Raw genomic sequence first — 26,668 nt, forward strand, 5'->3', positions numbered from 1 at the left:
TGTTGGAATCAGCAGTTTCTGCTTTCCCTTTGAGCATTAACTGATGCTCTTTCTCAAGGCATTTTGCATCATGAAGACAATTATCATCTGAAACTGACTTTGTATAGACGCATTGGACTATGACTCCTTTGCAGGGTGACAATTTGCGCCAAAATATAATTTAGTTAGCATAAAAATAGTGGTCATTAATAATTATTTATAAACTGCACGTATATTGGGCGTGTCCTTATCACTAGTTAATTATTATTATTTTCTTGTGAAATCACAGAAACACCGTTATTATTATTTTTAATCCAATAGATGGTAGTACTCAATTTGAAAATGCTAATCCAGCATAAAGTAGTTTAGAGAGAACGAGAACGAGACCAATCAATCGCTCGAAGAAGATACCAGATGCACGTGGCCGGATCACTAGAAAATGATTACTATTTTCTTCTTTTAATCCTCACAAAAGTACATTCAATTCCAAGTACGTATAAAAGTAGTCAGCATGTGATTGAGAATCTAGCCCAAATCTAAGTGAATTTTTAGTACTGTAGTTTTGCTGTAATCTAGTCAAATAGTTAATTAGGAAGATCCAATCATCGAAGGCGAAGTAGAATTTCAGTACACGATCGTGGGGAGACATCTCTGATTCCCTCCCTAGTGTTTCTTTGCTTCTTTTTCAGCCTGCAACATATTCAGTCTCAAACATATTATTGTTTGTAAATCAACATTCTTTCCCTGTGTAATTTAGTTGCGTGAGAAAGAATGAAAGACTCGAATTTTTATGTGTCTTTTTTTGGTGTTTGTGTGTGGGGGGGAGGGTGGCAGATGTCTTACCGCTTTGACAACTCTATCAAAGGCATCTGGACCATATCTCTCAATATATCTTTCCACAGACTTCCTTGCATCAAGACTCATCATCTGGAGAACCCGTCTTTGTCTTTCAGGATAGCTTGAGCTAACATTGATCCCAACTTTGACGTATTTCCTCACGAGATTCTCATATGTGTAGGCTGCTCCATTGAAAATAGGCAGCACCAACCACATGCAGAATAGAAGCTTTACGTAAGGCCAGAAGGGTAGCCTGCACAAGCAAAAGCAGCCCTTTTCTGATACCATAAGCTTATGAACTCATGACCCTAACAAAACATTTAATCTATGAAACTTTACCATTGGAGGATTTTCCAGATAGATAGTTCAAAGAGGGTTAGGAATGAGTATAGCATCCAATAGGTAAGCCACTGCTGATCATCAAGCGTTGAAGGGCTCTCAATTGCTCGCATGGATGCATATCTACATGATTGTTCATAAACAAGGGATAGGACGATGTATAAGTTAATGCATGTTTATTTTGCTTTATCAACTGGAACGTTATCTTGCCATTGAAAACTCGAGAGATTCTTGACTTACAGAGGATACAGAAGCATTATTCCAGGTCTGGTTTCAAGTTTAGCACCAAAATTAAAACCGTTAGATAATGGAAACTGCGAAAGTAAATTTGTTCGCATGCATGCAATGTCTAATCTTTCTTGTTTTTACTTTCGTTTGCTTCTCTAATGCTGTCGTTCTTTAGGCAAAAGAGACTCCGAATGAAGCCATCGATATTTGGACAACACAGAAATCATGTTTATAGACTATAGAATGTAGATGCAAATAAAATAAAATCTGTATAGAATAAGGTACCCAATAAGTGCATCCAAATGTCTAGCAAGAGCTCCAAGGGCACCCATGTCGAAATGCAACTATGTTGATCTGTTGAAAAATGCTTAGTTTCTTCCCTCTGAAAACAAACTGAAAGAAGTTTAAGCTTGACGTACATGAGAAAACCAGCAGTGCAAGAACTAGGGGATTTATGTAGCGGGTATTCTGCAGATGATGCGATGAAGGAATGGATATCTTTATGGAACAGTTAAAGTCTACTTTCCTCCATCAACAAGAAAGAGTTTTGAGACTTGGGAAATGAGTCGGCAAGAAAGATGTTTAAAACTCCAACAAGGAAAAAATGCTTTTGTAAGAAAGTGATGGTCCTCATTTTTATCCTTGTCTTGATCAACAGTATTACACAGGGTTTAAATAAAGAAGCAGAAGCATAAATAGTCTTTTCTGTCTCAGCATGCGGCTCTTTTTGCCGAGTTTAGTAGTTGACGAGGTATTGAGAGTTGTAGCCCAACCTTACCTGATCAATCAATATCCACAATCTTGTTATTTTAAGTGCAAATCAATCTAGTTCTTTTGTTTAATCTCAGAGTAAGTTTTATCTTGTTAAAGATGGACATACAGTACAAAAGTTATTTTTTGAGCAACATATGCAAATGTCGTTCCTAGTTAAATAGAAAATTTCACCTCCAACTCTTTGATTTGCATGTTAAGTATCCTAGGGTAAAAAGACAAAAACTACAGGAGAAAAGGTTCCTTATTAAACACTTAATGATTTTTTTTTTATATTTATTTTGACATGATAGACCTCCTCCTACTCTATACTATGGGGAGGGGAGTGACCCAACGAGACTAAGTGGAAATTTAGGGGACTGAATCACCACTGGTCCAGACCGGTGTCTATATACTCGTTGGTGAAATATTCTAGAAAGTTCTGAATTTTTAGAATATAAGTTAAGGATACTTAATGATTGTGCACGGCTAAAAATGGACAGAAAATCCATTAAAGAGAAAACAGGTCCGATTTAATTTAGTTTAATTATTCAAGCTTCTCTTCTTACCATCAAGGGGTCAGGGGCCAAAAAAAAAAAAAAAAGGAGCACAAGTCTCTGAAATTAATATAGGGTTGCATGGTCAATGTAGTTTGCACGTATAAATCTATAGCTATGTTTGTGAAAGTCATTTTCTCCCAAATTCCTTCAAGCTTAGAGAAATACAGAATTCATGGGAGAAGAGTTGAATAACTTTTCAACAAAAGCAGAAAAAGGAAAGGAGGAGATGTGGTCTTGTGATTGACCCCCTTTGCTAACGAAAGCCAATAGGAAAGTTGGATTCTTACTTAAAAAAAAAAAAAAAAAAAAAAAGTGGGTCAGGCTTCTCTTCCCAATTTGTCTGAAACTATTATTTTCCATTACTTTAATTGATCCAGAAACTGTCAACCTAGTACTTCTTTTCCCACTTAAAGAAAGCACTTTTATTTTTCTCTATTAAATAATGAATATAAATAATTCTTCTTCTTTGTTATAAAGATGAAAATAATTCTTCTGAAGAACTAAATAGGGGAACATAATTAAATATTTTGTTGCCTTTTTTCTCAGAGTTAATCTTGTATGAACTGACAGTATATACGTTATTACTGTTGAATGAATGACTTATACGAAAAATTTCATATTAGTCATGATCCATTAAATAGTGATAGTGTATTCATATCAATATATAATATATTAATCCTATATAGCTATATTATAATACAAAAAACACATTTAAGTTGACTATTAAAGGTCCCTTTTTTTCCCTGACTCTTACCACTATATTTTAGTAAATTCATATAGCATTTGACCAAAGGTTAAGCCTATATCACATGAATCACAAGTACCTGTTTCATTTTAATCTTTATTCATTTATTTATTTATCACCTTCACCTTTTTTTTTTTTTGATAACTTTACTCACCTATTAATTTCAGCCATTCCAATATGGATTCGGCTGATTTGGTATTCATTCGCGAGCAGTCCAAAAAAGGTAACGTGGGGGAAGTATTCTGATCAATGGGCCAAACCTTTGTCAAAAGAAAAATGAAAAATATTGGCCCAAAATCCAGGTCAAGTACACCCGGGATGGCCCAAGATTTTCACCCCGACGGGTTCGCGCCTTTCGCCAGCTTTGCTCCACTATCCAACTCCCACTATTACACTCTCCTATTCTCCACTCTCTGCCCACAATTCTCCGAAGTCCGAACCGCCCCGGCCGCCCGCCCCCATGCTTTAAACCCTAAATTCTCACCCGTTTAATCCTCTGTAAGTTTCTTCTTTCTGCCTTTTGATGTAATGTTCGTATTATAATTCGAATGCTTTAGTCGGGTTGCTTTTTAGGATCCGAAATCCGAATTTTATGGACAACCGGTTGTCTTCTATTTTATGGGATCCGACACTTGCATTAGGGTTTTAGTCGTCAGTGATTGTAATGATTTATGACCCGATTATTTACTAAAGCAAGTCGAATCGGGTTGAATTCGGGTCCTCCGATCTTGGCCGGTGGATGCATGTCTGAATTCTTGAATTTGTACCTTTTTTTTGGCATTCGGATTTTGCCTCAATTCAGTTTCCAGAGTTAAGTCCTTAGTGTTTTATTCTTTTCTTTCCTTTTTTTTTTGGTTTAAAGTTTTTTATGCAGTTGCTCTTGAAGTTTGTTATACCTATTCTGTTTTTTCTTAATTATTTGTTGTTTATTTTGCTTTTCATTTTTATACAGTAGTGTTGTTTGTTAATTTTGCCCGTTAATTAATTTAAATATTGAATAAAAAAAAGGAGGCGAATGACTTTTGAATTTACTCACTTACCCTTTTTCCTTAATTCTTTAAAGGTGGGTAATTTTTCCAACCTTTTTTGCTATCAAATTTGTAAATTTTCCAAGTTATGTAAACAAAAATTCTTGATAATAAGTTCAAAGTAATAGACTTTTATGGGATATTTTGTTGATTCGAACTTATTATGCGATTGCCTTACTCACTGCAGAACGAAAATTGCAGAGGTACTAATAGGGTAAGTATCTAAGGGGAATGATGGATATAGCGGATGAAGCGGTGATAGTCAATTCCAGTAGGTTGAAATCTGTGGTGTGGAATGATTTTGATAGGGTTAAAAAAGGCGATACCTTGGTGGCTATTTGTCGCCATTGTAAAAGGAAACTTAGCGGGTCAAGTACAAGTGGAACGTCACATTTGAGAAACCATTTGATCAGATGTAGGAGAAGGTCAAACCATGATGTAACTCAGTTGGTAACCAGGGGAAAGAAAAAGGATGGAACTCTTACTGTTGCAAATCTTAGTTTTGGTCAAGAGCAGAGAAAGGTTGAAGCATTAAGCATCGTAAATACTACATTTGAGCATGGGAATAGGAAAGATGGGAGCATTAGCCTGGGGACTAATAACTTTGATCATAAACGGAGCCAACTTGATCTTGCTCGAATGATCATATTGCATGGTTATTCTCTGGCCATGGTTGAAGATTTTGGCTTCAGAATATTTGTCAGAAATCTTCAGCCGCTGTTTGACCTGGTGACATTTGATAGAGTTGAGGCTGATTGCAAGGAAATTTATCAAATAGAAAAACATAAGGTCTATGAAGAGTTGGCTAAATTGCCTGGTAAAGTTAGCCTTTATGCTGATACATGGGTTGCTAATGGAGATTCTAAGTACCTTTCCTTGACAGCACATTACATTGATGATACCTGGCAACTTAAGAAGAAAATTCTGAACTTTCTGGCGCTTGATCCTTCTCAAACTGAAGACGTGCTTTGTGATGCTATTATGACAGGCCTGAGGAACTGGGATATTGATAGGAAATTGTTTTCACTCACTCTTGATAATCATTCCAGATACGATGACATTGTTCGTAGGATCAGAGACCAGTTATGTGAGCACCGATATCTTGTTTGTAATGGCCAATTGTTTGATGTACGCTGTGCAGCAAATGTTGTCAAGTTAATGGCTCAGGATGCACTGGAAATATCTTTTGAGATTTCCCAAAAGATCCGGGAAAGCATTCGGTATGTCAGGAGTTCACAAGCTGTACAAGATAAGTTCAATGAAATGATTCAGTTAGCTGGGATCAGTAGTCAGAAAAGCTTGTGTCTTGATAATCCGTTGCACTGGAACTTGACATATTTCATGCTTGAAGCTGCTGTAGAGTACAGAGATGCATTTGTCCATCTGCAAGAACATGAGTCTCTGTACACGATGTACCCATCAGGCACAGAATGGGACAGAGCAAGTGCTATTTCTAGCTTCTTAAAGCTCTTTGTTGAAGTGTCTAATGTTTTTGCAGGAAACAAGTTTTCTACCGCCAATATATATTTTCCAGAGATATGCGATATTCATTTGCAGTTGATCGAGTGGTGCCAGAACTCAGATGATTTTATCAGTTCCTTGGCATTGAAAATGAAACAAAGATTTGATGAATACTGGAAGAAATGCAGCTTGGCTTTGGCAATTGCAGCCATCTTAGATCCACGATTCAAGATGAAATTGGTGGAATATTATTATCCGCAGATATACGGAAATAGTGCCCCTGATTGCATTGATATAGTCTCCAATTGTATGAAGGCTCTTTACAATGGTCATGCGGTATGCTCACCATTAACTTCTCAAGGTCAAGGAGGTGCTACTTGCCAAGTTGGTACTTTTGGGACTGGTGCTATTAATGATTCCAGAAGTAGGCTTACAGGCTTTGACAAATTTGTAAATGAAACTTCTCAGAGCCAAAACGTAAAATCAGACTTGGACAAGTATTTAGAGGAGCCTTTGTTTCCTCGAAATGTTGACTTCAGCATACTAAATTGGTGGAAAGTTCACACACCAAGATATCCTATCCTATCTACTATGGCACGCAACATTTTGGGAATTCCTTTGTCAAAAGTCTCATCAGAGGCCTTGTTTAACACTGGCGATAGAGCGATTGACCAACCTTGGGTTCCATTGAGATCAGAGACTTTACAGGCTGTGATGTGCACCCAAGACTGGATGAGCAGTGAATTAGAAGGTTAATTTATTGAAGTGACATTTCTGATTTTTATGAATAGCTGTCAATTTCTACTGATAGATGTTTTTTGATTTTTGTTTTTGTGACAGATTCTAAATCATCATCCAACCCTCCTTTGGCCATTTGTTATGATGCAAAGTAGTAACACATGGGTATAATTTGGTTATACCGTAGACATGTTTTCCATTCTTTCCAGAGGGCTTTGCTCATTTGAGTATCTCCAGCTTTTCATGAAACTCTTTCATGTCAGCCTAATTGTATATCTTGAGGTCCTGCACAGAGATTGAAGAAAGACTAACCTCCCTTTTTGTGCCTCTGAGGCTTTCCTTGGCTTTTCCCGTTTGGTTCGCAGAATATGTTGCTCGGGTGGTAGAGAGTAGAATGCAGTGGGCTTGGTACCATGTTCAATTCATTAGATGCTGTGCCAAGCAAAGGTCTTTTGCAAGATGTGAAGTAGTAGCTGAGCTGAAAGAGCGAGTCCGTCCGTATTGGTTTTTACAACTCTTCTGCACAGGCCGGAAGAGCTCACGCAGCTCGTTTTCAGGTGGAAAATGGAGAGATCGTCAAATCCACGCCTTTGTCTAATCTGTTGGAGGTTGAACCAGAAAGAAACAATATAATGTGCATGACGACGGTGGAGGTTTTACAATCATAATCAACGCGTGTAAAAATCGGGCCTGCATAAGATGTTGTTTGGTATTCTGCCGTATGAAGGATAGGCCAATTTAAAGGTCAACCCAGCCCATTTCATGTCTTGTGGATTATTAACATTTTTTTGACTGTAAATAAAGCGTTCATTACTGCTCTTTTTCCTTTTTTTTTCCCCCTTCCTGAACTCCATTTGGGCGTGAATCCTGGATCTAGTCAACATGGGTAAGAATTAAGACTCGAACTCAAATGCCTGTGGACTTGCAAGCAAGATTTAGGTACCGTAAAACTTTGCTCCTTTCAGGGCTCCACAATGTGCAGGATTTGCGGACACTGATATGGTCCATGCACACAACAGACGACCAAACACAAAGTCCGACAGGTGCCTGGGCTCCATTAACTAGTGTCTTTTTCTCCTTTTAAATTAAGATTATCCGCTAAATAAAATCCAACTCCCGTGATTATTGTGTTAATTTTAGTATGTGACTTGCTAGTTTAATAGAAGATTGTTGTATCTGTGAGATACTCAATGGTCTTTTTAATTGTGTACAAAAACTAATTTTAAACCAAAATGTGTTCATCTTTGTGTTGGCTAGAAATACTTTTTTATTTTAGAGCCAAACGAGTCAGCTTTTTATAACACTCAAATGCAGCCTTGGGTTCCCACATTGGATCCATTATCATCTCAAAATGGAAACCACAAAAAAGTAGTACAGTAAAGAAGCAATTATATGGTGACTTAAACTCGCTGCTCTCCTCTAAGGTGCAAAACCTAACAATAGCAACAGACTCATCCCAAGTTCTCCAGCTACTCAAGCTCCGACAATGACCTCGTACAACAACAACATTATTGAATTAACATGGTCCACCAAGAAGAAGCTTGTTTTAATCTCCTAGCTTGACCCTACCCATAGAGCAGTCCTCATCAATGGACATCATCGATATCTGATATTCCTTTCAGTAGCAGCTAGCACGAGTTGATCTACTTCTATATATTATGCACACACACACACACACACACATCTTTTAAGGATATTTGGATCATAAGAAACTACTATAGGATGCTTCCATTATGACAAAATAGTGATTCTAATTAAAATTACTCGTCGTGCTGTCTGATGATATATATACTATCAGTATAAGAAAAATTAATCCTTACACATTTGATTTTTCTTTTTTTTTTTTGGGTATGTGATATCAATGCCTACAATTAAAGTATATACCATAATAAACGAAACGAAGACTAGTGTGCATCTTATATCATCCCATTGTAACAATGGTATGTCTATCTGTAGTTGACATGTGTATCAAATTTCAACTTAGTAATCATTTTGACCTGGAAGACTTGAAGGGCATCCTGAGTGTGTCGTTTCATGCACATGCAGTAGTACCCTGCAACTGCAAGCAGGAAGACTGGAGAGAGTGTGGAGAAATAATGCTGCTTCTGCCATTTCAACTTATGGTAATGGCTCTCGTGTCAGATCAAGTGAAGACAGTATTTTACCACCAAGACGACATCTATGATCTACCATTTTTGTGATAAATTCCCCTGGTCCGTGTTAAAAATGGTAAAGATTACATGCTCAAAACAGATGTTAGACCCAAAAGAAAGAAACACAAGACTAATTAGCATAGAAGCTGCCTCAAACCTTGCCATGACCATTAACCACCTGATACGCGAGGACGCTAAATCCAGTTTTCAAGTCACATTAGATGGCATTAATTGTCGAATCAAGTGAATAATCTCAAGGTTTTTTTTTTTTTGTGGTTGAAATTACACGGGCTTCTTGAGATTTTTAATCATTTGGTTATATACGTCTTTGACAGTCATTGCCATTTTCCACATTGTTCATGTTCTTGTACCTTTTTCCCCCCCAAAACTACTGTTGCAAAAACTATGTAGGAAGTTAATTGCAACTAAAAAATGTGGGCGGGTTTGTATTTTCTGTTCATTGGAAATGCTAACAGGAGAGTTCAATTCGATATAGTTTCACGTAATCTCGAAAAGACAATCCAGACACAGTCAATCTTTTCCTTGATTTTTTTTCTGTTTTTGGGTTTTGGGGAGGAATATTGACAAGTCTATTGAAGGGCAGTCGCCTTCAGTATACTGACAAATACAGGTATTTGTAAAATTTGATTTCTGAATGTAATTCTTATATGGGTTGTGCAATTTCCAAAAAAATAAATATCACAATTTCTTTGGAGCTGGATAGCGTAAGTGGCAAAATGAATCGACTGGAAAACCACGTGATTTGAAGCTACAACTCGTACTAATTAAATCACCAACCTAACTCGTACTAGATCAAGAACCAAAGTTTATTTTACACGACCAACCTAACTCGTACAACACCAAGAACCAAAGTTTGTTTTACTTTTACACGACCTAACCGAGGAAAGGTCTTTCTCAGGAGTTAAGGGCTGTAGGGTTGACACCTAATTTGCCAGCTTTGTCACTTGACGTCAAACTGGTTTGATGTTGATATTCGATTTTGGTATCCATATGTAGAGGATTAATCTTTCATACAGTATTAGGTTTAACTGCATAATAATTCATCTCAATTTGAATTTGAACTCCAAATTTTATGTATATAATATCTATTCATTCTTGCTAATGCATACACTGTCAGTTTGGAAAAGCTCGCTCCATGGATATATTGTAAGGAAACCTATATGTTGATTTGAAAAGAAGTAAAATATAACATATATTTTGATTTCAACCCAGACATGTCTAACATGGTTTATTGATAAAGAAAAGTTGACGGCTAAAATGAAAAGTTTAAACTTTAAGGGCTGTTTTGAGTTGTAAACTAGATCAAGCATTAATTCTACAAAAGTTTACAAAAATCTAAGTGGTTGGGTACAAAAGTTTTCTCGAGAACATAGCGAGCCCATTTGGATTGAAGGTTAATTATTTGGAGGGAAAATTATTTTATTCATTGTAACACTTTTTTGTGATTTAAAATATGTCTAATAAAAAGGTTGTTAAGATAAGAAAAGATGATAAAAACTTGGGTTGAAAGGAATCTCGAAAAGAATTTTTGCCAAATAGTTGCTATCCATGTACAATTATGTTCCGATATGCTATATTGCCAGTCGCTGAGAAAGGAAAAACTCACTCTTCATATCAAAGAGGCAGGATTTCAGCTTTCACTTTTACATTCCACTGAACGGTTAAATGAAAAATAGCACACCAAATATTCGGTTAAGGAAATTAATACGAGGAAGACCCAAAATTTACCCAATGTACTTGTCGAGGATATACATGGAAGCCATATAGAACTTCATTCTTGTTCAGTTCTTCTGTTTTGGGAAAAAGAGATTTATACCTTGTAAATATTGATCGTGAAGGTATCAATAGGATAGGAAGAACCAACAACAATGCAGTTCTTGGTTTTATGGCAAAAATTGTTCAGTAAAAGCTCATTTGTCTAGAAGAACAGTAACATAACACATTAGTTTGCTTACTGCTCACTATATTCAATAAGGAGGCATAATAATTCCTCCAACTAATTGGAGTGAGAAATTTTAATTACCTCAATTCAGTTGATCAGACCAGATATCCATATACAAATCCAATAATTAATCTCATCAAACCATTATGTTGTTCTGTTGCCAAAGCAACATGCAGAACTTTAGATAAGAGAACTCATGGGACATAGTTATATTCCTTCAACAAATTGAGGATACATTGCCGTTTGGGGGAAAAAAATTTTGAGGATAAAAGAACCCAAAAAAAAAAAATGGCACTTATAATTACATTGTGTACCCAAATGAAACCAAACATACCATAATGCAGTTTTAGGCAAAAGGGTATGGGGAAAAAAGCGAAACTGAGATAGGTTGAAGAAGATGGATGCCAAAATAGAGGGAGGGAATGTATCTCAATCCTATTTTTTTTTTTTTTTTTTTGGGCTTTCACACACTCAATCAAAAAGCAAGAAAATGAAGGGAGATGTGCAAATTTCAAAGTACAGACATATTACATGCTGTAATGTTATGTGATGTAACTAATATTCTTTGAGATTGGACACAGGCGAAAGGGGACCACTATTGCAATAGTCATAAACATATGTATTGTGATGTTTGCAATGGAAAGAACGTCAAATGATGGTGAAAGGTGCGAAGACTTGAATGCAATACCTAATACTATAAATGCCACATAAGTGGCACTGTACAACCGTGCTGTGCTTTCTCCCAAAGTAGGAGGATATGTGAGGACTTGGTTTAGTGTTGAAGTGAGTTTGGATTCCAATAGATAGCATGCACTATGGGACAGATAAAGAGAATTTTTTGACATGATCAAGTACAATAAAGGAAAATTTTGCCTACCCATAATGAAAGAAACAAAGAAAAATTTGGAACCAAAAAAAAAAACCTTGTGTGGATGCTAATTTTCTACAAAATCGCTTTTGGGATTTTTGAAAAATATTCTGATTGTGAAATTTCTAACCGGCTTTCTGCCTCATATATATCACATTTTAAACAAATACTCGAGCACTATTTTTCTTCAAGAAAAAAACTTTCAAAAATTACAATCCGAACAGGACAAAAAGGAATGCATTTATTCTGACTAGCTAGGACGTCTTCTTTGTTTGCTTAGAATTAAGTTGATTCTAATCTTTTGCTTAATTAAACAAGTTATCGTGGACTATTCTATCTATTGTTTCCATTTTTGTTTAACTGTTCAAAATTATATTGAAAATGCTGATTTTGAAACATTTCTCTGAGGTCTACATATGCCTCAAATAACTGTTTTTTAAGGGCTCAAATGATGCTAGTCATGCAGCTTGTTCATCTAAGTAGAGATGGTAGAAGACAAGAGAAAGTAATATGAATGATTTAGGTTATATGACATTCCAATATGACAAAACCACACATAATCTTGATACTCAATTTCATGATTCACCTCTTCGGGAATAATCAACTAAACATGACATATCTCATCTCATAAATGGTCAATTTTGGATCATTTGCCACTTCACATTGACAATTTCTTCATTTCCCCTTTCTGTTTTGCATTGATGGAATATTATATGTGAATGGACACAACAAATTCAACTTTGTAGGAAAGAAAAAAAAAAGTCATGGAAAAACGCGTTTGGTTGACAATTAGAGTTTGTTAATGATTGAGCGATGAGCATAAATATCATGGGAGAGCATCCATTTTCTCGAAAACGGGTTGATTAGTTTTCTGTATTTTTTCGGTCATGTCCAAACTTCAGAGGAAGGTAAAGTAATTTGGTGACAAACCATAATGTTGTTCATTTGCACTGAAAGTTGGTGCTTTACCAAACCATACACATAATTCACGATCAATTTCGGCCGAGAAGAAAACAAAAGAGGTCGACCATCATTTATTGGACAATCATTTTAGGCTATGGTAAATTAGAAAATCTATTAAGTGATAGAAAATAAGAGTGTTCATACTTTATACGCAGACAGATGTAGTAAAAATATATGATTAGTCATAGAAACAACCAATGTTAGGAGCTTTTCTTGTTTAAATATTGTGGATAAATTGAGGTTGAAGAAGGTAAACAGCAGAGTTTGAGAGATTCTTCAAATAATGAGAAAATGAATAGTTGGCTGCTATATATCTTATGCCGGTGTTGTTAGGAGAGCCCAAGTCATGATCTTGCTTGCTTCCTCGTGGACGGATACTCATCTTCACAATTTCTTCTTCTTCTTCCTCCCATCCGTTCTGCTTGAGATTATCAAGAAAAAAAGTCAAAAACCCATCTCCTGTTGAAAAACAAAGAAAATCAAAGAAAGATATAACCCACCTCCTATTCAACTTAGATACTAGACAATTAACGACAACGAAAACAAAACCTGGTAAAACAAATTAAAGGCTTCATGAGTTGTAGATTGGATTTTGGAGTAGTAAAAAATGCAATAAATCTTTTTCCTTCTGTTTAACAAATTAGTGATAAAATCTGATTTTATGTTCAAAAAGCTACTGCCTACGCAGCATATTGCAGACTGCACGAAAAATAGCTTAGCTCGCTGATTTGGCCTTGTGAGTATTTGGAAAAAAAATTTCTTTACTTGAATGACAAACATGTCTTTTAATCATCTTTTTGTCTTTTGAACCGCTTTTTTTTTTTTTAATTTCTCATATATCACATCACAAAAAATACTATAGTAATTATTTAAAAAAATTTTCCAAATAAATCTTCTATTCAAACACATAGCAAAATCTGCACCTTCACCTTTTATTACATTTTTTTAAAATTTTTTGGCAAACAAATCTCTCGTGCAAATTTCACTCATAATACTGATAAGATAGGATCTCCCAAAAATCCTTCCAGATGTGGTTCCAGCAGTTCTCAAGAGTTATCTAGGATGAATTCTCATCAGAACAACTTTTATAGTCTTCCAATCTATAAAGTGATTCCTTTCTTGGTATGTTGTGCACCCCATTGGTCATAACTTGATAAGAAATCTTAATAAATTGTCCTAAGTTTTATAACATGCGAAAATGGGAAATGTCAGCTTGGAGGTATGAAGTTGCAGTGCATGTGTAGATCAAATAGGGAGGGATCGATGCATGAGAAGAGAAGTGAAGAAGTCGTGTCAAAAGGTCATAATCACTAATACAGGAGCCCCCACTTAACAAAGAAATAGGGGACCCTAATGCGATTCTCTTTGATTTGATATCTAGTCAAAAGCATTCTGTTTTTCACTTCTTCAGTAACTAAACTAAAATGGATTGCTAAATCTACTCCAACCAATACTAAGAAAGGAAGCTATATCTTAGAAGATGAGTAAAGGAATATCATTATGATTACGTAGAATTCTGATTCTGTGCTTTCTTTCTTTCTTTCTTTTTTTTTATTTTCTTCAAATGATTTAGGTTATATAGTTCTACGTCTCTTTTCTTGTTTTCAATTTTTTGAGTTTTAATTTGAACAAAAAGGTAGGGATGCAAGATGTAGAAGTAGGATCTAATTAAAACATTAGTGAGTGCCACTTATTCGGGGAACAATGTTCATTACTCAACATGGATTATAAATCATCACAGATAACTTGTAAATCTTTTGCAACAAAATTATACAAATCTACCAGTCAAATATTAAATGGTGTGAACAAAACCCATTTAAGTTCTCGAATATATGCTAATAAATCCTCTATTTTACTTTGAAAAGAATTGTTGACCAGCAACTACAAGATACGATCTTCTTTTTTTTTGGTTGCCTGCCACGGTATCCAGGGCTTTGCCCTGACTAATCCGTTGGTCGACCCGGGTCGCACACCTGGCTGTGGTGGGTAAGATACGATCTTCTTATTATTCTGTCCCGAGCATCTTTCTTTCCTTCCTAAATTCAAGAGAAACTCCAAACTCAAGGGAAATAGAGTAATGGAGGGCTTGAAGAGTTACACTACTAAGCGTACATTTGAGGTGCGGAGCCTTCTGATAAAACCTACTGGTAACTACTAATGAAAAGATTTAATCGTTTTTATATATACGTACTCTAATAGGTCTAAATGCACACCACATCAGTTCAATTTAGATCTAAATTTCGCATTTTACACATGCTACATTTATAGACCTATTAAGGTCATATATACGTTAACATAGAAAAGATTAATTCAAAAGGGAATGAGAAAATAGTGTCCAACGGCGCTACAACACATTTGAAAGAAGGCAATTCGGTTAATTATGTTAAAAATTTTCTCCTTTCATGGTCCTAATTAAGATTTCCGTGTATCACAAGAAGTATGAAGTTGCACTTATAGATATGATGCTTCAAAATCTTCCAACGTCAGATCCTCGCATGAAAATAGATTTATGGAAGAGTCGATTGTTACTCCAAGAAGGATAGGACATGGTAAGCGTTCTTATGCGGACTTTGTGAGTATGTTAAAAAGCCAACATGAATATTATTAGGAAATACTACTTCATTTGTTACTCAGAAATTAGGTGCATAACAAATTATATAAAACCACCCTAAATCAACATATATATTAGGGATTACTAGTGTACTAATTCATTTTTTTCTTCTGCTTCGTCGAGCATCTATAGAGTTCCACATCAAGAAATTCTTACAAGAAGTTGTAATGGGAGTGGCGTGCCTAGTGGAGGAATCAAAAAATTAAGTAATGTTGATCATGAAGAGTACCATTGGAGTCTATTCCTAATTTTTTTTTTTTTTGCAATTTGACCATCCGTGATAATCACTTAAATTCTACCTCATTTGCACTCAAATAGTAAATGTGAGATCACACTGTTCAGTGCAAGCTTATAAATTATGCATTAGAGAGCATAAGATTGAAGCAGCTAGCATAAAGGAAAAATGCGAGGTCATAGTTCAGTGCAAGCTTAGATTTTATACATTAGAGAACATGACATTGAAAGAGCACAAAAAGAGAGAATGATGCATGGATGACACTCTTGTAATTTGATAGCCCAAAGAAAGGACAACTATCTAAGAGATACCAACGTATTTTGCACAACAAATTCGTTTTCTTCAATATACCAATGCTTATTTTTTGCAGCAAAGGTCCTGAGAAAATCTTTTGATATAGATACATGTCTATCTAATTTGAAGCTAGCATTGGAAATTTTTGGGGTGGCACTTTTGGGCGCAAGAATCCTACATAACATGGACCCTAAAACTGAAAGGTTATGGCCAATAAGGTTGAAGAGTATGATGAGGCTCCTCTTACCATAAATGAACCGTGTAATGGGAGATGGTGAATTGGACATCACATGGGAGTCACCCTCAAGCACGTCACAACTTGAATGGATACTACAATCAGAGAAATCTAATAATGTAAGAGAGAGGAGGGTTGTATATGTTCTTGGTGGGATGGAAGCGGTGAAAACATTTCAACCATAGGTAAACAAAAAGAAAAGGAAACAAGAAATAAAAAGAGGTCAGAAACAATTTCTTGAATAGTGAGACACAGAGAGAAAGAGAGAATGGAGGGAAAAGAAAGTGGGAAACTCAAAAATCCAGAAAGCAAATTACTTACAACATGAATAAAGGCTCTCTCATTTCTGTTTGTTTTTTTCTGATCAGCTAGCTAGCTCCAAGATAGATAGATATAATGTATCCATTGCATTGCATTCACAATATGGCTTGAGCGCAACTTCACCGAGGTCATATTCAATCCCATTAATAGTCACTTTCTAAAAGAACAGATCTCATTATCTCTCCCCCTTTTTCCCATACTTGAGAAAAAGAAATGGACGGTTAATGGAGTTAAGGAGTCTGAAAGAAAGTGGACATCAGCAGTCAATTCCCCTCCCCCCCCCCCCCCCCAACCCACAAACACCAAACAAAAACTCTCTCTTGTGTACTTCATCAACTTGAGCCCTCCTCCATACAGTTTCCCTACAAGAAAATGAAAGTATTTGTATAGTTACCCTATACCACCAAAATAATAGAGCTTGTTGTTGTTGGATGGTCTATTATCTACCTATAAATACACCTCCCCTTCAGCTTCTCACTTCCATTTTCTGCAAAACTCTCCTGTTCACAGCTACAATATTTTCCTTAGCATTATTATAGAGTGTAGACTCTAGAGAATAGAACAGAATTCTCATTTCTCTCGTTCTCTTCTTATTAGTTGTTTGTTACACTAGCGAGTCTCCCTTTACTGTATCTTTACTTTCTTCAGGTCAGTGTATAGAGTTCAAAAGTTCCATGTATATTGACCTAAAACACACGCAATACCGAGTGACTAAGAATTTCTTGCTTTGCTTATTTTGGATGCCTCTATATATTTCTGTTTTACTACTAGAAAACTCATCATCCTCCAATTCTGGCTATATTTTGTTATCACTTTATCAACAGAATCATCAAATTGGTTTTGCTTATTTCAGCTTTTGAAGATGGATTGTCCTAGTCAAGATCATCAATTTGATCAGTCGTCCTCTTCTCAGCTCAGAAAAACTGGAAGAGGGAAGATTGAGATCAAGAGGATAGAAAACACTACAAATCGACAAGTCACCTTCTGCAAGCGTCGTAATGGCCTCCTCAAGAAGGCTTACGAATTGTCTGTGCTTTGTGATGCTGAAGTTGCTCTGATTGTCTTCTCCAGCCGCGGCCGCCTTTACGAATATGCTAATAACAGGTTGAGGGAAATTTGCTTGTTAATTGTTCTTGCTCGAGTTGCTTCTATACAGGTTAATTAGTAGTTTTTGAGGTTGTTTTGACAAAGTTAAGGTTGTTCATTGATTCCTTTATTTGGTGAAAAGAAGTTTTCTCAAGTTTCCATCTTTTCCCCGTGTGTTAATGCCAGTGTTCAGAATTTAGAAAGACAGATTGGTCGTGGGGATGGACATGTATATGTCTTGATTTCATCAGCTCCTGTCATAGTATTTAATTGGGGATTTTTTGGCGTAGGAAACATAATAATTTGATGCAGTTAAGATAGAGTTGCCTCACAAAGATTCACTTGTTTCTCTCCTGTTTTCTTTCCTTAATGAGCTTTGCAACATACCTCTTTCTTCTCTATTCTTCTCTATTCGTCCTTCCCAGTTTTTTGCTTGATCTAATCCTCAGATCTGCTATAAAAGATGGGAGTAGAACTTATCCATAAAGCTAAGAGTTCTGAAACAACAATTCAAGTGAAGAAAAGCAAAGAAATTCTTGGGAATCAGCTTCCTCTTATTATCTCCATTGTTGTTATCTTTGCCTTTTCTTTTGCTTATTTTTCCTCACTCTATTTTCCTTCTCTCCCTCTCTCTCCACATGTCACCTGTCAGCTTACATGAAGCTCTCTGCTGACTGCTGCTCCTAAGCTGTCATGTCCTCATTATCCCATCCTCTTCACCTCATGACTCATCCTTAAATAATAACTTGTCAGTCATCGGTATATATGAGAAAAAGAAGATGACAGTTAAAAATGACCAATGAAGTTTCAGATTAGGGTTTCAAAGCTCAAAAGGGTTGGTCTTAGAACTAATCAAAATCCCATCTTTAGACGCAAAAGGTCAAATTAGGGTTCTAATAACAAATGAGATTTCTTGGATTTTGTCATCCTAGTTGACCATTCTACCCCTTGCAATAGCCTATAGGCTACAGTAAGAATAACTTTTGAAAAAAAAAAAGTTACTTTAAGGTGGCTAGTACAGATTTTAGGGTTTGATTTCTAGATGTGCATACATCATAAGTTAGGCCAGAATCTTTGGTCTGGTCACACATGATTTTTCAGTTCTAGACTTGAAGACAAGAGGAGGAGTGTCTGTGCCATATTCCTTCCCAACCTGGGGTTGTCTTTCATCATCTCCTCAGTCAAATTTTTATCTCGAAAGGTGAAATTTTACTCATAATAGATCCTTCAACTTAGACTTCTTTGCCCTTTCTTCAAAACTTTGACTTCCCTTCTCAAGCTCAAGAGATCATCCATAGATCAGAAGACGGTGAAGAAGCACGAAAGGTAAAATGAAAGCTAAATTTGGTAATTAGCCCTTTTATAAAAATTTTATATCTTTCCTTTTTAGGTCACTCTTCTTGTTAACCAATCAGAAAAAAACAAAGAGAAAATGGGGATGGGGAATCAAAGGTACGGAAAAATTAAAAGGGTTAATGGGGTTTCTGCACTTTTTTAGGTTGTTTTGTTTTTCTTGCATGGGGAAGAGTGTGTAAGTTTATGCAACAATGGCTGCTCTCTGAAGCCTGAAACAGACAGCTTCAATCTGATGTATTCAGATCAGAAGAGTTGACAGACAGACAAAGAAACACTTACTACTCAGTGCTCACACACAGAACGCACACTAACACAAGCAATAATGGTACAACAGTGAGAAAAACTTTATTTGGTCTTTGAAGTTGTGAGAGAATGCATTGAGGACTGCAAGAAAATGGAACTATGAAAGCAATTTCGGGATTTTGAAAAAATCGAGGTGGGTAATGGGGTCAATCGAGAGGGTATTACACTTTGGGTTAAAAGGATTGTTGACACGTGGCAATTATGGGGGTATAGATACTCAAGCCAATCATATTGTAGGATCTTGTGCCAGCGTGGCATAGGACAGCCCATCTGTGGCTCGACAAAATTAAGGTTGCAGCTTATCCTGACTATACTGAAATGTATGTTTTGTGTTTTGTCCAAACTGTACAGTTTTGCAGAGTCTGCTATAGTGCGAAGTCTTGTTTACTATTCAGCCTAAAAACTGGTTAAAGAAACTTGAAGTTTGATTTTACTTGGGTCACTGAAATTGCTTCTTTGCACTCATCATGTAAAAGAAGCATACCACTTTGCAATGCTGCAATTATATATCAACAAAATATTGGTTTTTCTGCAAAAGAGTGCCTGACATTTTAGAGTAGGAAGCTAACTAATCATATATAATGAAGGACCTTTACGCATGATCTTCAGGTCAAATGTGTTTTACATGTTTGATCTAAGACAAATTAGTTTTCAAAAGAACATCATTAATACGTATTTTATTGGTAATTTTTAAAGAAACAACCAAAAACAGAAAGGTTAATGTCTTGTTTTTGCCTCAAGTGATGTGCATATGCCTTGCATATGCAGTATCCATCTTCTGTGTGAAGTCGTCAAATTTGGCACTATACTTTTAAGGTGGTATGTGCTTTTGCTTAGAAATTCCAAAGGCCAAGCAAGAAAATGTCTGAACTTGTCCCCTTAATCATAGAGCATAGATAGCTTTCAATCTAACTTGCTAAAAGAAAAAGAATTGAAATGACGACATTTTTCTTACTCCTTTTACAGCAACATCCTAATCCTCTTGGTAATTCATAAAACAAATGTTTTCTCTTATTTAACTTAGCCAAAACTCCTGTCAATTGTCATCCTTCAAGTCACATCATCAAATTTAAATAAATGGCCAGTCTATCTTTAACATATAAAGCATTTATTTCCTCACTTTGAACTTTTTTTATATCCTACTAGCCTTTTATTTCTTTTCTTGTGAAATTTGAAAGAATATTCTTATAAGATGATGACATTTGAAAGCTTGAGCTCACACATGACTATTGAATACTTTCCTATTAGCTGTCATATGCAATTTATAAGCTTTCATACTATAATTTTGTGTCCTATCTCTTATTAGCAGTTTGTAAGGAGGTTTTACTAGACTAAAAAATATCCAAGACAGTATAGTGTTTCTAATTCTATGTATGAGCTCATTGTGTTACATTTCATGTAGGATTGCTCCAATGTTACATTCTCAACCTTGTTCTGAAACAATTTTTACTCTGAACTGTAGTTACTGAGAAATATACGTTACAGTTAAGTTGATAGCTTCCAATTCCTCGTTAGAATTTCATGAATATGCTAAGAAAGAACTGATGTTCTTCTAGAATCACCCTAATATGTTAGCGTTTGGTGTTCTTTTTTTTTTTTTTTTTTCAATTCCTACTTCAAGGAGTTTTCTAAGAATGACGCAAATTCATCAGCAAATTATAGTAATATATTGGCAGAAAATAACCCATTACAGTTTGGGGTAGAAAGTTTCATGCATGCATGTCAATGATTCCAAGGATAAAGTGATATTTTTCCAGCATGGGTGCATAAAAGGAAATATTTAACAAACAAAACGATCTTTAATGCATAAATAAATAATGGGATTTTTTGGCATGAAAATTTACAAGTACATTGAACACACTGAAAACATAATAAAAAGATTTCAAAAGATCCTACATCTGGAATTCATATAATCATTAATGAACATCTTTTACAGGAAAAGATGTGAAGATTGGCTTAAACTTGTATTAGAATATACAGTTACCAATATATCATTTGCATTTCCCAAGTCAATTTTCTCCATGTCTGGGTTACCAATACATCTTTTACCAAGATTGGCTTAAAATAGTATATAGAAGACCTTTGACATGCAATTACAACAAGTGTTTTTAATCACATCTTTTAATTAACCTACACCAGCTATTTGATGATGATGATCTACTGTTCAGATAACCATTTCATTGGAGTACTTAACTTTTTTGGTTTCCATGCTTAAAGAACGTCTACTGTTTTCTTTTGATGTGTTGCATTGATAGTAAGACTATACAAGTTCCTACAAGATTTTGAGCACATTTCTTTCCAAGAACAGATTTTGCAAAAGTGTTGGATGATTTCTCCCTCGATAATATATAGAGAGCTCCGGTTCCAAGAATTTTCAGGGTTTAAAGATCGTTTTAATATGTTAGACACTGACTTTTTTATGATAAACGATTTTCTTCACTTTTAACTTCTTATTTCTAGGTCACATCAGAGTTTTAACTTAACATTTAAAGACTCTAAAATTTCTTCTTTCTCTTTTTTTAATTTATTTCTTTTTTTCTTGTTTAAATTACATGCATTCCCTTTTTTATCAAATACTTCCAGACTTCTGTTCAATAATCTCCAAAATTTTATAAATAGCTCTTCGAAGGAAAACTAACCTTAGCCTCTTAGTAAAGAGAAGAGTAGAGAAAATACACAAAAAGCATAGTTTGACGAATCAAGAAATAATATGGAAAAGAAACAATAGTCAAAAACCAAGAACTAATAATGTCTAGTGATTTCTCTTTTTATATTTTTTTTGCTAGAAATGAATGCAGTTTCCCAACAAAAAAAAAAAGAAAAAAGATCGGATTATACATATAGGGGTCAAGTAGTTAAGTTCATTTTTTAATTTACTTTCTCAAAAAAAAAAAACAAAAGAGCCTTTCACATTTCCTCTCCTTTCGGTTCAATCATAAAAGAGTCTATAATAAGGCATCCTTTCTCAACTTCACCTAAATGTTGGAAGACTGGCAGTTTATGTGCACACAGTTAGTGGCTATATATGTACTATGTATGTTGTTTGGCAACTTTTTGCTAAAAATGTAGCTTGGTTTGGCTATTTGTCAATGTATTTCTAGTTTTAACCTTGGTTTTGTCTCTTCTGAATGGAGAAGTATTGATGACATTTATGACGAAAAATCTGATGAACATTGACTTGTATCTTCCTGCTTCCTACGTTTGCAGTGTCAGGGGGACCATTGAGAGGTACAAGAAAGCCTGTGCTGATTCATCAAATCCAGGATCTGTTTCTGAAGCTAACGCCCAGGTATAATACTTCTCATTGTTACGTTAAGCTAAACAGAAACATTCCCTTGTAAATGTTTCCTCATATTCTGGACCACAAGTACTGTAGCTAAAAGTGTTGCATCAATGTTGAAGAACGTATTGCTTTCTGTCCTCTTTTCTTTAGTACCATAAATCCTCTCTCTATCAGTTGATAATCTGACATTTACTATATATGTACGGTGGTAATTGGATTTCTCATGCTCATATGGCCTAGGGACTTGTTTTCTTGTAAGAAAAGTTGAGCCATTAAAATGGTACCCATGAAGTATAATATCTTGAGAAGTTGTAAATTTTAATTTAGATTGTGCCTAAATATGGTGCCCATTAATTTTATATGAGAATTTCTGATTTTAGGTATCACTGATTTCATTTTGATCTGGTATATTTAGGAAGATATGTGTTAATATCTTTGATCAAATATGACATTCTAGAGCTTGTCTGTCTGCTTTTTATCATTTGAATGCTTTACTGAATCTCCAATCCTTTTCAATACTTGTAGACCATGATGATCACTTTTTGTTTCCTCTTTTAAACTTGAACAACCAAATCTGAGAAAGAATCATAACAATCAGCCTTTCTTTTCCCCTTCTCCTATACCATTTAATATTGTGGTAATACTTCAGTGAGAGTTTTCTGTCAATATAGTCGACCAGTGTCAAATTAAGTTAAACTGAAGAAACTCTAGTACCAGGATGCTTCCAATGCCTATGATTAATATTTGTTTCCACCAGAGAATGTTGGATCTGCAAGATAAATGTCCAAGCTTGGGGCCAGTCTTTCAGTCCAACATAAGTACCTTCAGACTATAATCAATTGTATATCTGCTTTCAGTTCTATCAGCAAGAAGCTAGCAAGCTCAGGAAACATATAAGAGAGATACAGATTTCAAACAGGTAAACCTTTAAACACACAACAACGAATCAACTCATTTAAGATATAAACTTCACCTCATAAAATTTTTGCTGTGAAATTTCCAGACACATCCTGGGTGAAGGGGTAGATGGATTAAACTTCAAAGAACTGAAGAATCTTGAAGGTAAAGTGGAGAAAGCCATTGGCAGAATCCGTACCAGGAAGGTAAATGGTTCATTTTTTCATATTCAGTGGATGATAATGCTAAATCTGTTGTTTGTTGGAGACCAATGAAATCCATTTTATTTTTCAGAACGAGTTATTGTTTGCTGAAATCGAGCTTATGCATAAGAGGGTAAGTGGTCATTGTGGCCTTGCTTTTCAGTTTCCTTTCACAGCTTTACTCTACGTAGTTCAAATTCTAATTTTTGAACTCAAGGAGGGTACAGGGAAATTAGTTTTAGATTTTTTTTTTCCAGAAAGTAACTAAAAAGGGGAGGAGATTGAAGTTATGTCGTTTGATTCGAGGGTCAAAAGCTGGTATGAAAAGCAGAAAATAAACAAGAGTGGATGTGATTTTGCTGATTTCCTAGCTTCTAAATAAAACGACCTGCTTGAGATTAAGAGACTGTATTTCTTGAATGTACTGTTATGTTATATGTGAAAACTTTTGGTAACACACTAAGCCCAGTCTCCAGATTTGAATCATGGTTCTAAACAGACAGATGTAACATTACTTCACTGGATGAAAGAAACTAAATTTCTATAGCATACTCTTTTGCAACTAATGAAAATTTATTTCATAAACTCTGAAGACCTAGGGTTTCCTTGTATTCAACCTTTTTTGTTTTTCTAAGACACTGGGGTCTGGGGCTTATTGAGCCCTCTTGCAAGTAGCAAGTAAGCTCCTTCAGTTCAGCTGAGGGCCCTCATTACACGTTACAATGTCTTGGTGCTATTTAGAAAAAATTGGTTTAATCTTTACTTGAAAGTATGAAAAGATGTTAAGGGCACAGTGTTTTTTAGCAATTTAACTACTGGATTGTGAAAGTTGGCAGCAAAGTCTACAAACAAATCCCATTAAATGATTTTGCCTTTAGGATACAGGCCCAGTAGGTCAGACTCAGACTTCTAATCGTCAAAATAATATCACATGATCAAGAGCGAGCTTACATCATGCAGAAAAAAGGAACAACAAGCAAAATCTGAAATCGTAAATTAAGTTATTTCATGAGGCAGTAATAGTCTGATATGCTGTTCGATTTTTGTTTGTTCTTATCTTGTGGGCACGCACAATAAATGAATGAAATACTTTGGATTTCTCAAAGAACTTCAATTTCCTGAGCACAGCACAAAATTAATATTTTCATTACCTGGGGGCCTTGTTGATTAATGTACATCATTCAGATGAGAACTTCTCTTATGTTGAAAGCTCTATTCAGGGCTTTGTGAATTATATATGCTTAACTTAGAAATGAATCACTTTGGACAGGAAATTGAGCTGCAAAATGCCAATACGTACCTGAGAGCAAAGGTAACATATCTTTCTTTAACAAAGTGTCATGCACAGGTATCCAATTAGCAGTTATATATTTGATCAATTATTTTCTGTATAATCAATGGTGCAGATTGCAGAAAACGAAAGAGCACAGCAGCACATGAACTTAATGCCAGGGTCTGAATACCAGCCTCTTGCTCCACAGCCTTATGATGTTAGGAACTTCCTCCCAGTAAACCTCCTGGAACCTGATCAACATTACTCTCGCCAGGACCAAACTGCTCTTCAACTCGTCTAAGATTCTGTAAGCTTTATTCAAACCATTACTCAAGCACTGCTGATAAAAATTATCAGTTGGATGTGAATCAGATATTTTAGTATTAATGATATTTCTCTCACTTGTAACTAAGCAAATTATGCAAAATAGTTGAAACTATAATGAAGGTTAATGTTTTTCAGTTGCCAAACTGTTTAACATCCGCTATTATCAAGGAGCAGATGATTAAACTTTGCTGCCTATAAGAAATGCCCGTTCATTTTATGCGTTATCATATCTTGTGGTAGATGCAGGATTTATAACTTTTTTCTGGAGGGGGGAAAAGTGGGGCAAATATGCACTTACATGAAAGTCTTTTGTGTAATTTCCAAGTAGGGATAGCATTTGATTTGATTGAGGGTATAGCTGAAAATCCTTATTGTTTTGGAGGAGATCTAGCTAGTTCAACCAGCCCAGTACATGCGCCATTGATCGTATTGTTTCAAACTTTTTTATTCTTCATTGATGCCCAGTAATGAGCTAACTCCTCTCCCCCCCCTTCTTTTTTTTGTGGTTGCAGCCTGCTGAAGGAAAGTGTTTTCCATTGGATAGGCCTCTATTTTACTAGCACTATGGCAAGAGCTCTTGTCAATTTATGAGAACAAGTTATATGTAGCTATAACCAACTACTGCTTTGAGTATGTTGTGTATAAGAATGATCTCGTTTTACTTGTGGACAACATATCTATTTTCTGCGCTCTCCCTAACTGCATTGCGGATGTTACTAATTTCACTGACACAGAACAAGCTCATCTGCCAATGATCCTTGTGATAGCTCTTTCAAATGCTTGACAGTGTCCACTTGCGTCAAGAAAAAGAAAAATCCAACTGACACAGAACAAGCTCATCTGCCAATGACCCTAGTGATATCTCTTTCAAATGCTTGATAGTTTCCACTTGCGTCAAGAAAAAGAAAAATCCAACTGACACAGCACAAGCTCATCTGCCAATGACCCTAGTGATATCTCTTTCAAATGCTTGATAGTTTCCACTTGCGTCAAGAAAAAGAAAAAATCGAAGGATTCACCATTATAGGATATGCTAAGAGCTTGTTTTCTTTTCTTTATTCTTTTTTTTTATTTTGGCAATTAAGGAGGAAAGAGGGTCTCAAAAAGTACCTGAGAATGTTTTTTCTGGTGCATTCTCGGCAGGTCATACTATTCCCATAGTTTTGCTTTTTCTAAATGTGAACTCCGAGTATAAGCTGTTATTGAATTGGCTACAAGCTTCTTGTTGTCCTGTACATTTTCTGCATTCGTGCAAATTGGAAGTTTTTCACAACCCCAAGTAAAAATTTTTTTTTTTTCTGTGTCCTATAGATATAAAAACCATTTTCTTAAAGGGGTGTTCCGAACCATCAGCTGCTTATGCACCTGGATAGCTGGGTCAGAAAGTCTCATGCGTCTATGAAACGGCCTTTTTGGTTTCATGGCACCAGGCCCGCAACAGATCTTCTGTCTCACATCCTATGCCACTCTCTGTTTCATTTTTTATTATATTGTTATTTCTCCTATATAAATATCATGTTTTAGTTCTTTTTTGTTTTCTTAAAATTTAATAACTATTAATTGAGTAAAAAATAAATACAGCAGCTTCAAAAAAGCAATATATAATAGAAAATTAAAAAATATAGCAGAAAA

General features: G+C 35.5%; 3 protein-coding genes across 3 annotated transcripts; 2 read left to right on the top strand and 1 right to left on the bottom strand.

Annotated features, from left to right (window-relative positions):
- Window positions 1-437: 437 nt before the first annotated feature.
- LOC113772184 (HVA22-like protein f) lies at window positions 438-1,815 on the bottom strand. Its single transcript, XM_027316755.1, has 5 exons — window positions 1,669-1,815; window positions 1,396-1,422; window positions 1,156-1,278; window positions 823-1,069; window positions 438-669 (listed from the first exon to the last, which is right to left on the bottom strand). The coding sequence occupies exons 1-5, from the start codon at window positions 1,713-1,715 to the stop codon at window positions 643-645; spliced, it is 471 nt and encodes a 156-aa protein (XP_027172556.1). The 5' UTR covers window positions 1,716-1,815; the 3' UTR covers window positions 438-642.
- A 2,045-nt stretch (window positions 1,816-3,860) lies between these two features.
- Window positions 3,861-7,492, top strand: LOC113769939 (zinc finger BED domain-containing protein RICESLEEPER 1-like). Its single transcript, XM_027314271.1, has 3 exons — window positions 3,861-3,936; window positions 4,654-6,678; window positions 6,768-7,492. Exons 2-3 carry the CDS (start codon window positions 4,698-4,700, stop codon window positions 6,818-6,820), a joined length of 2,034 nt encoding a protein of 677 aa, XP_027170072.1. The 5' UTR covers window positions 3,861-3,936; window positions 4,654-4,697; the 3' UTR covers window positions 6,821-7,492.
- Window positions 7,493-16,874: 9,382 nt separating this feature from the next.
- LOC113772263 (floral homeotic protein AGAMOUS) lies at window positions 16,875-25,643 on the top strand. Its single transcript, XM_027316853.1, has 9 exons — window positions 16,875-16,956; window positions 17,162-17,412; window positions 22,261-22,342; window positions 23,194-23,255; window positions 23,340-23,439; window positions 23,528-23,569; window positions 24,707-24,748; window positions 24,843-25,016; window positions 25,549-25,643. Exons 2-8 carry the CDS (start codon window positions 17,171-17,173, stop codon window positions 25,008-25,010), a joined length of 738 nt encoding a protein of 245 aa, XP_027172654.1. The 5' UTR covers window positions 16,875-16,956; window positions 17,162-17,170; the 3' UTR covers window positions 25,011-25,016; window positions 25,549-25,643.
- Window positions 25,644-26,668: the final 1,025 nt, after the last annotated feature.

The sequence above is a fragment of the Coffea eugenioides genome, chromosome 5 (assembly GCF_003713205.1).
Source record: "Coffea eugenioides isolate CCC68of chromosome 5, Ceug_1.0, whole genome shotgun sequence".
NCBI classification, from domain to species: domain Eukaryota; kingdom Viridiplantae; phylum Streptophyta; class Magnoliopsida; order Gentianales; family Rubiaceae; genus Coffea; species Coffea eugenioides.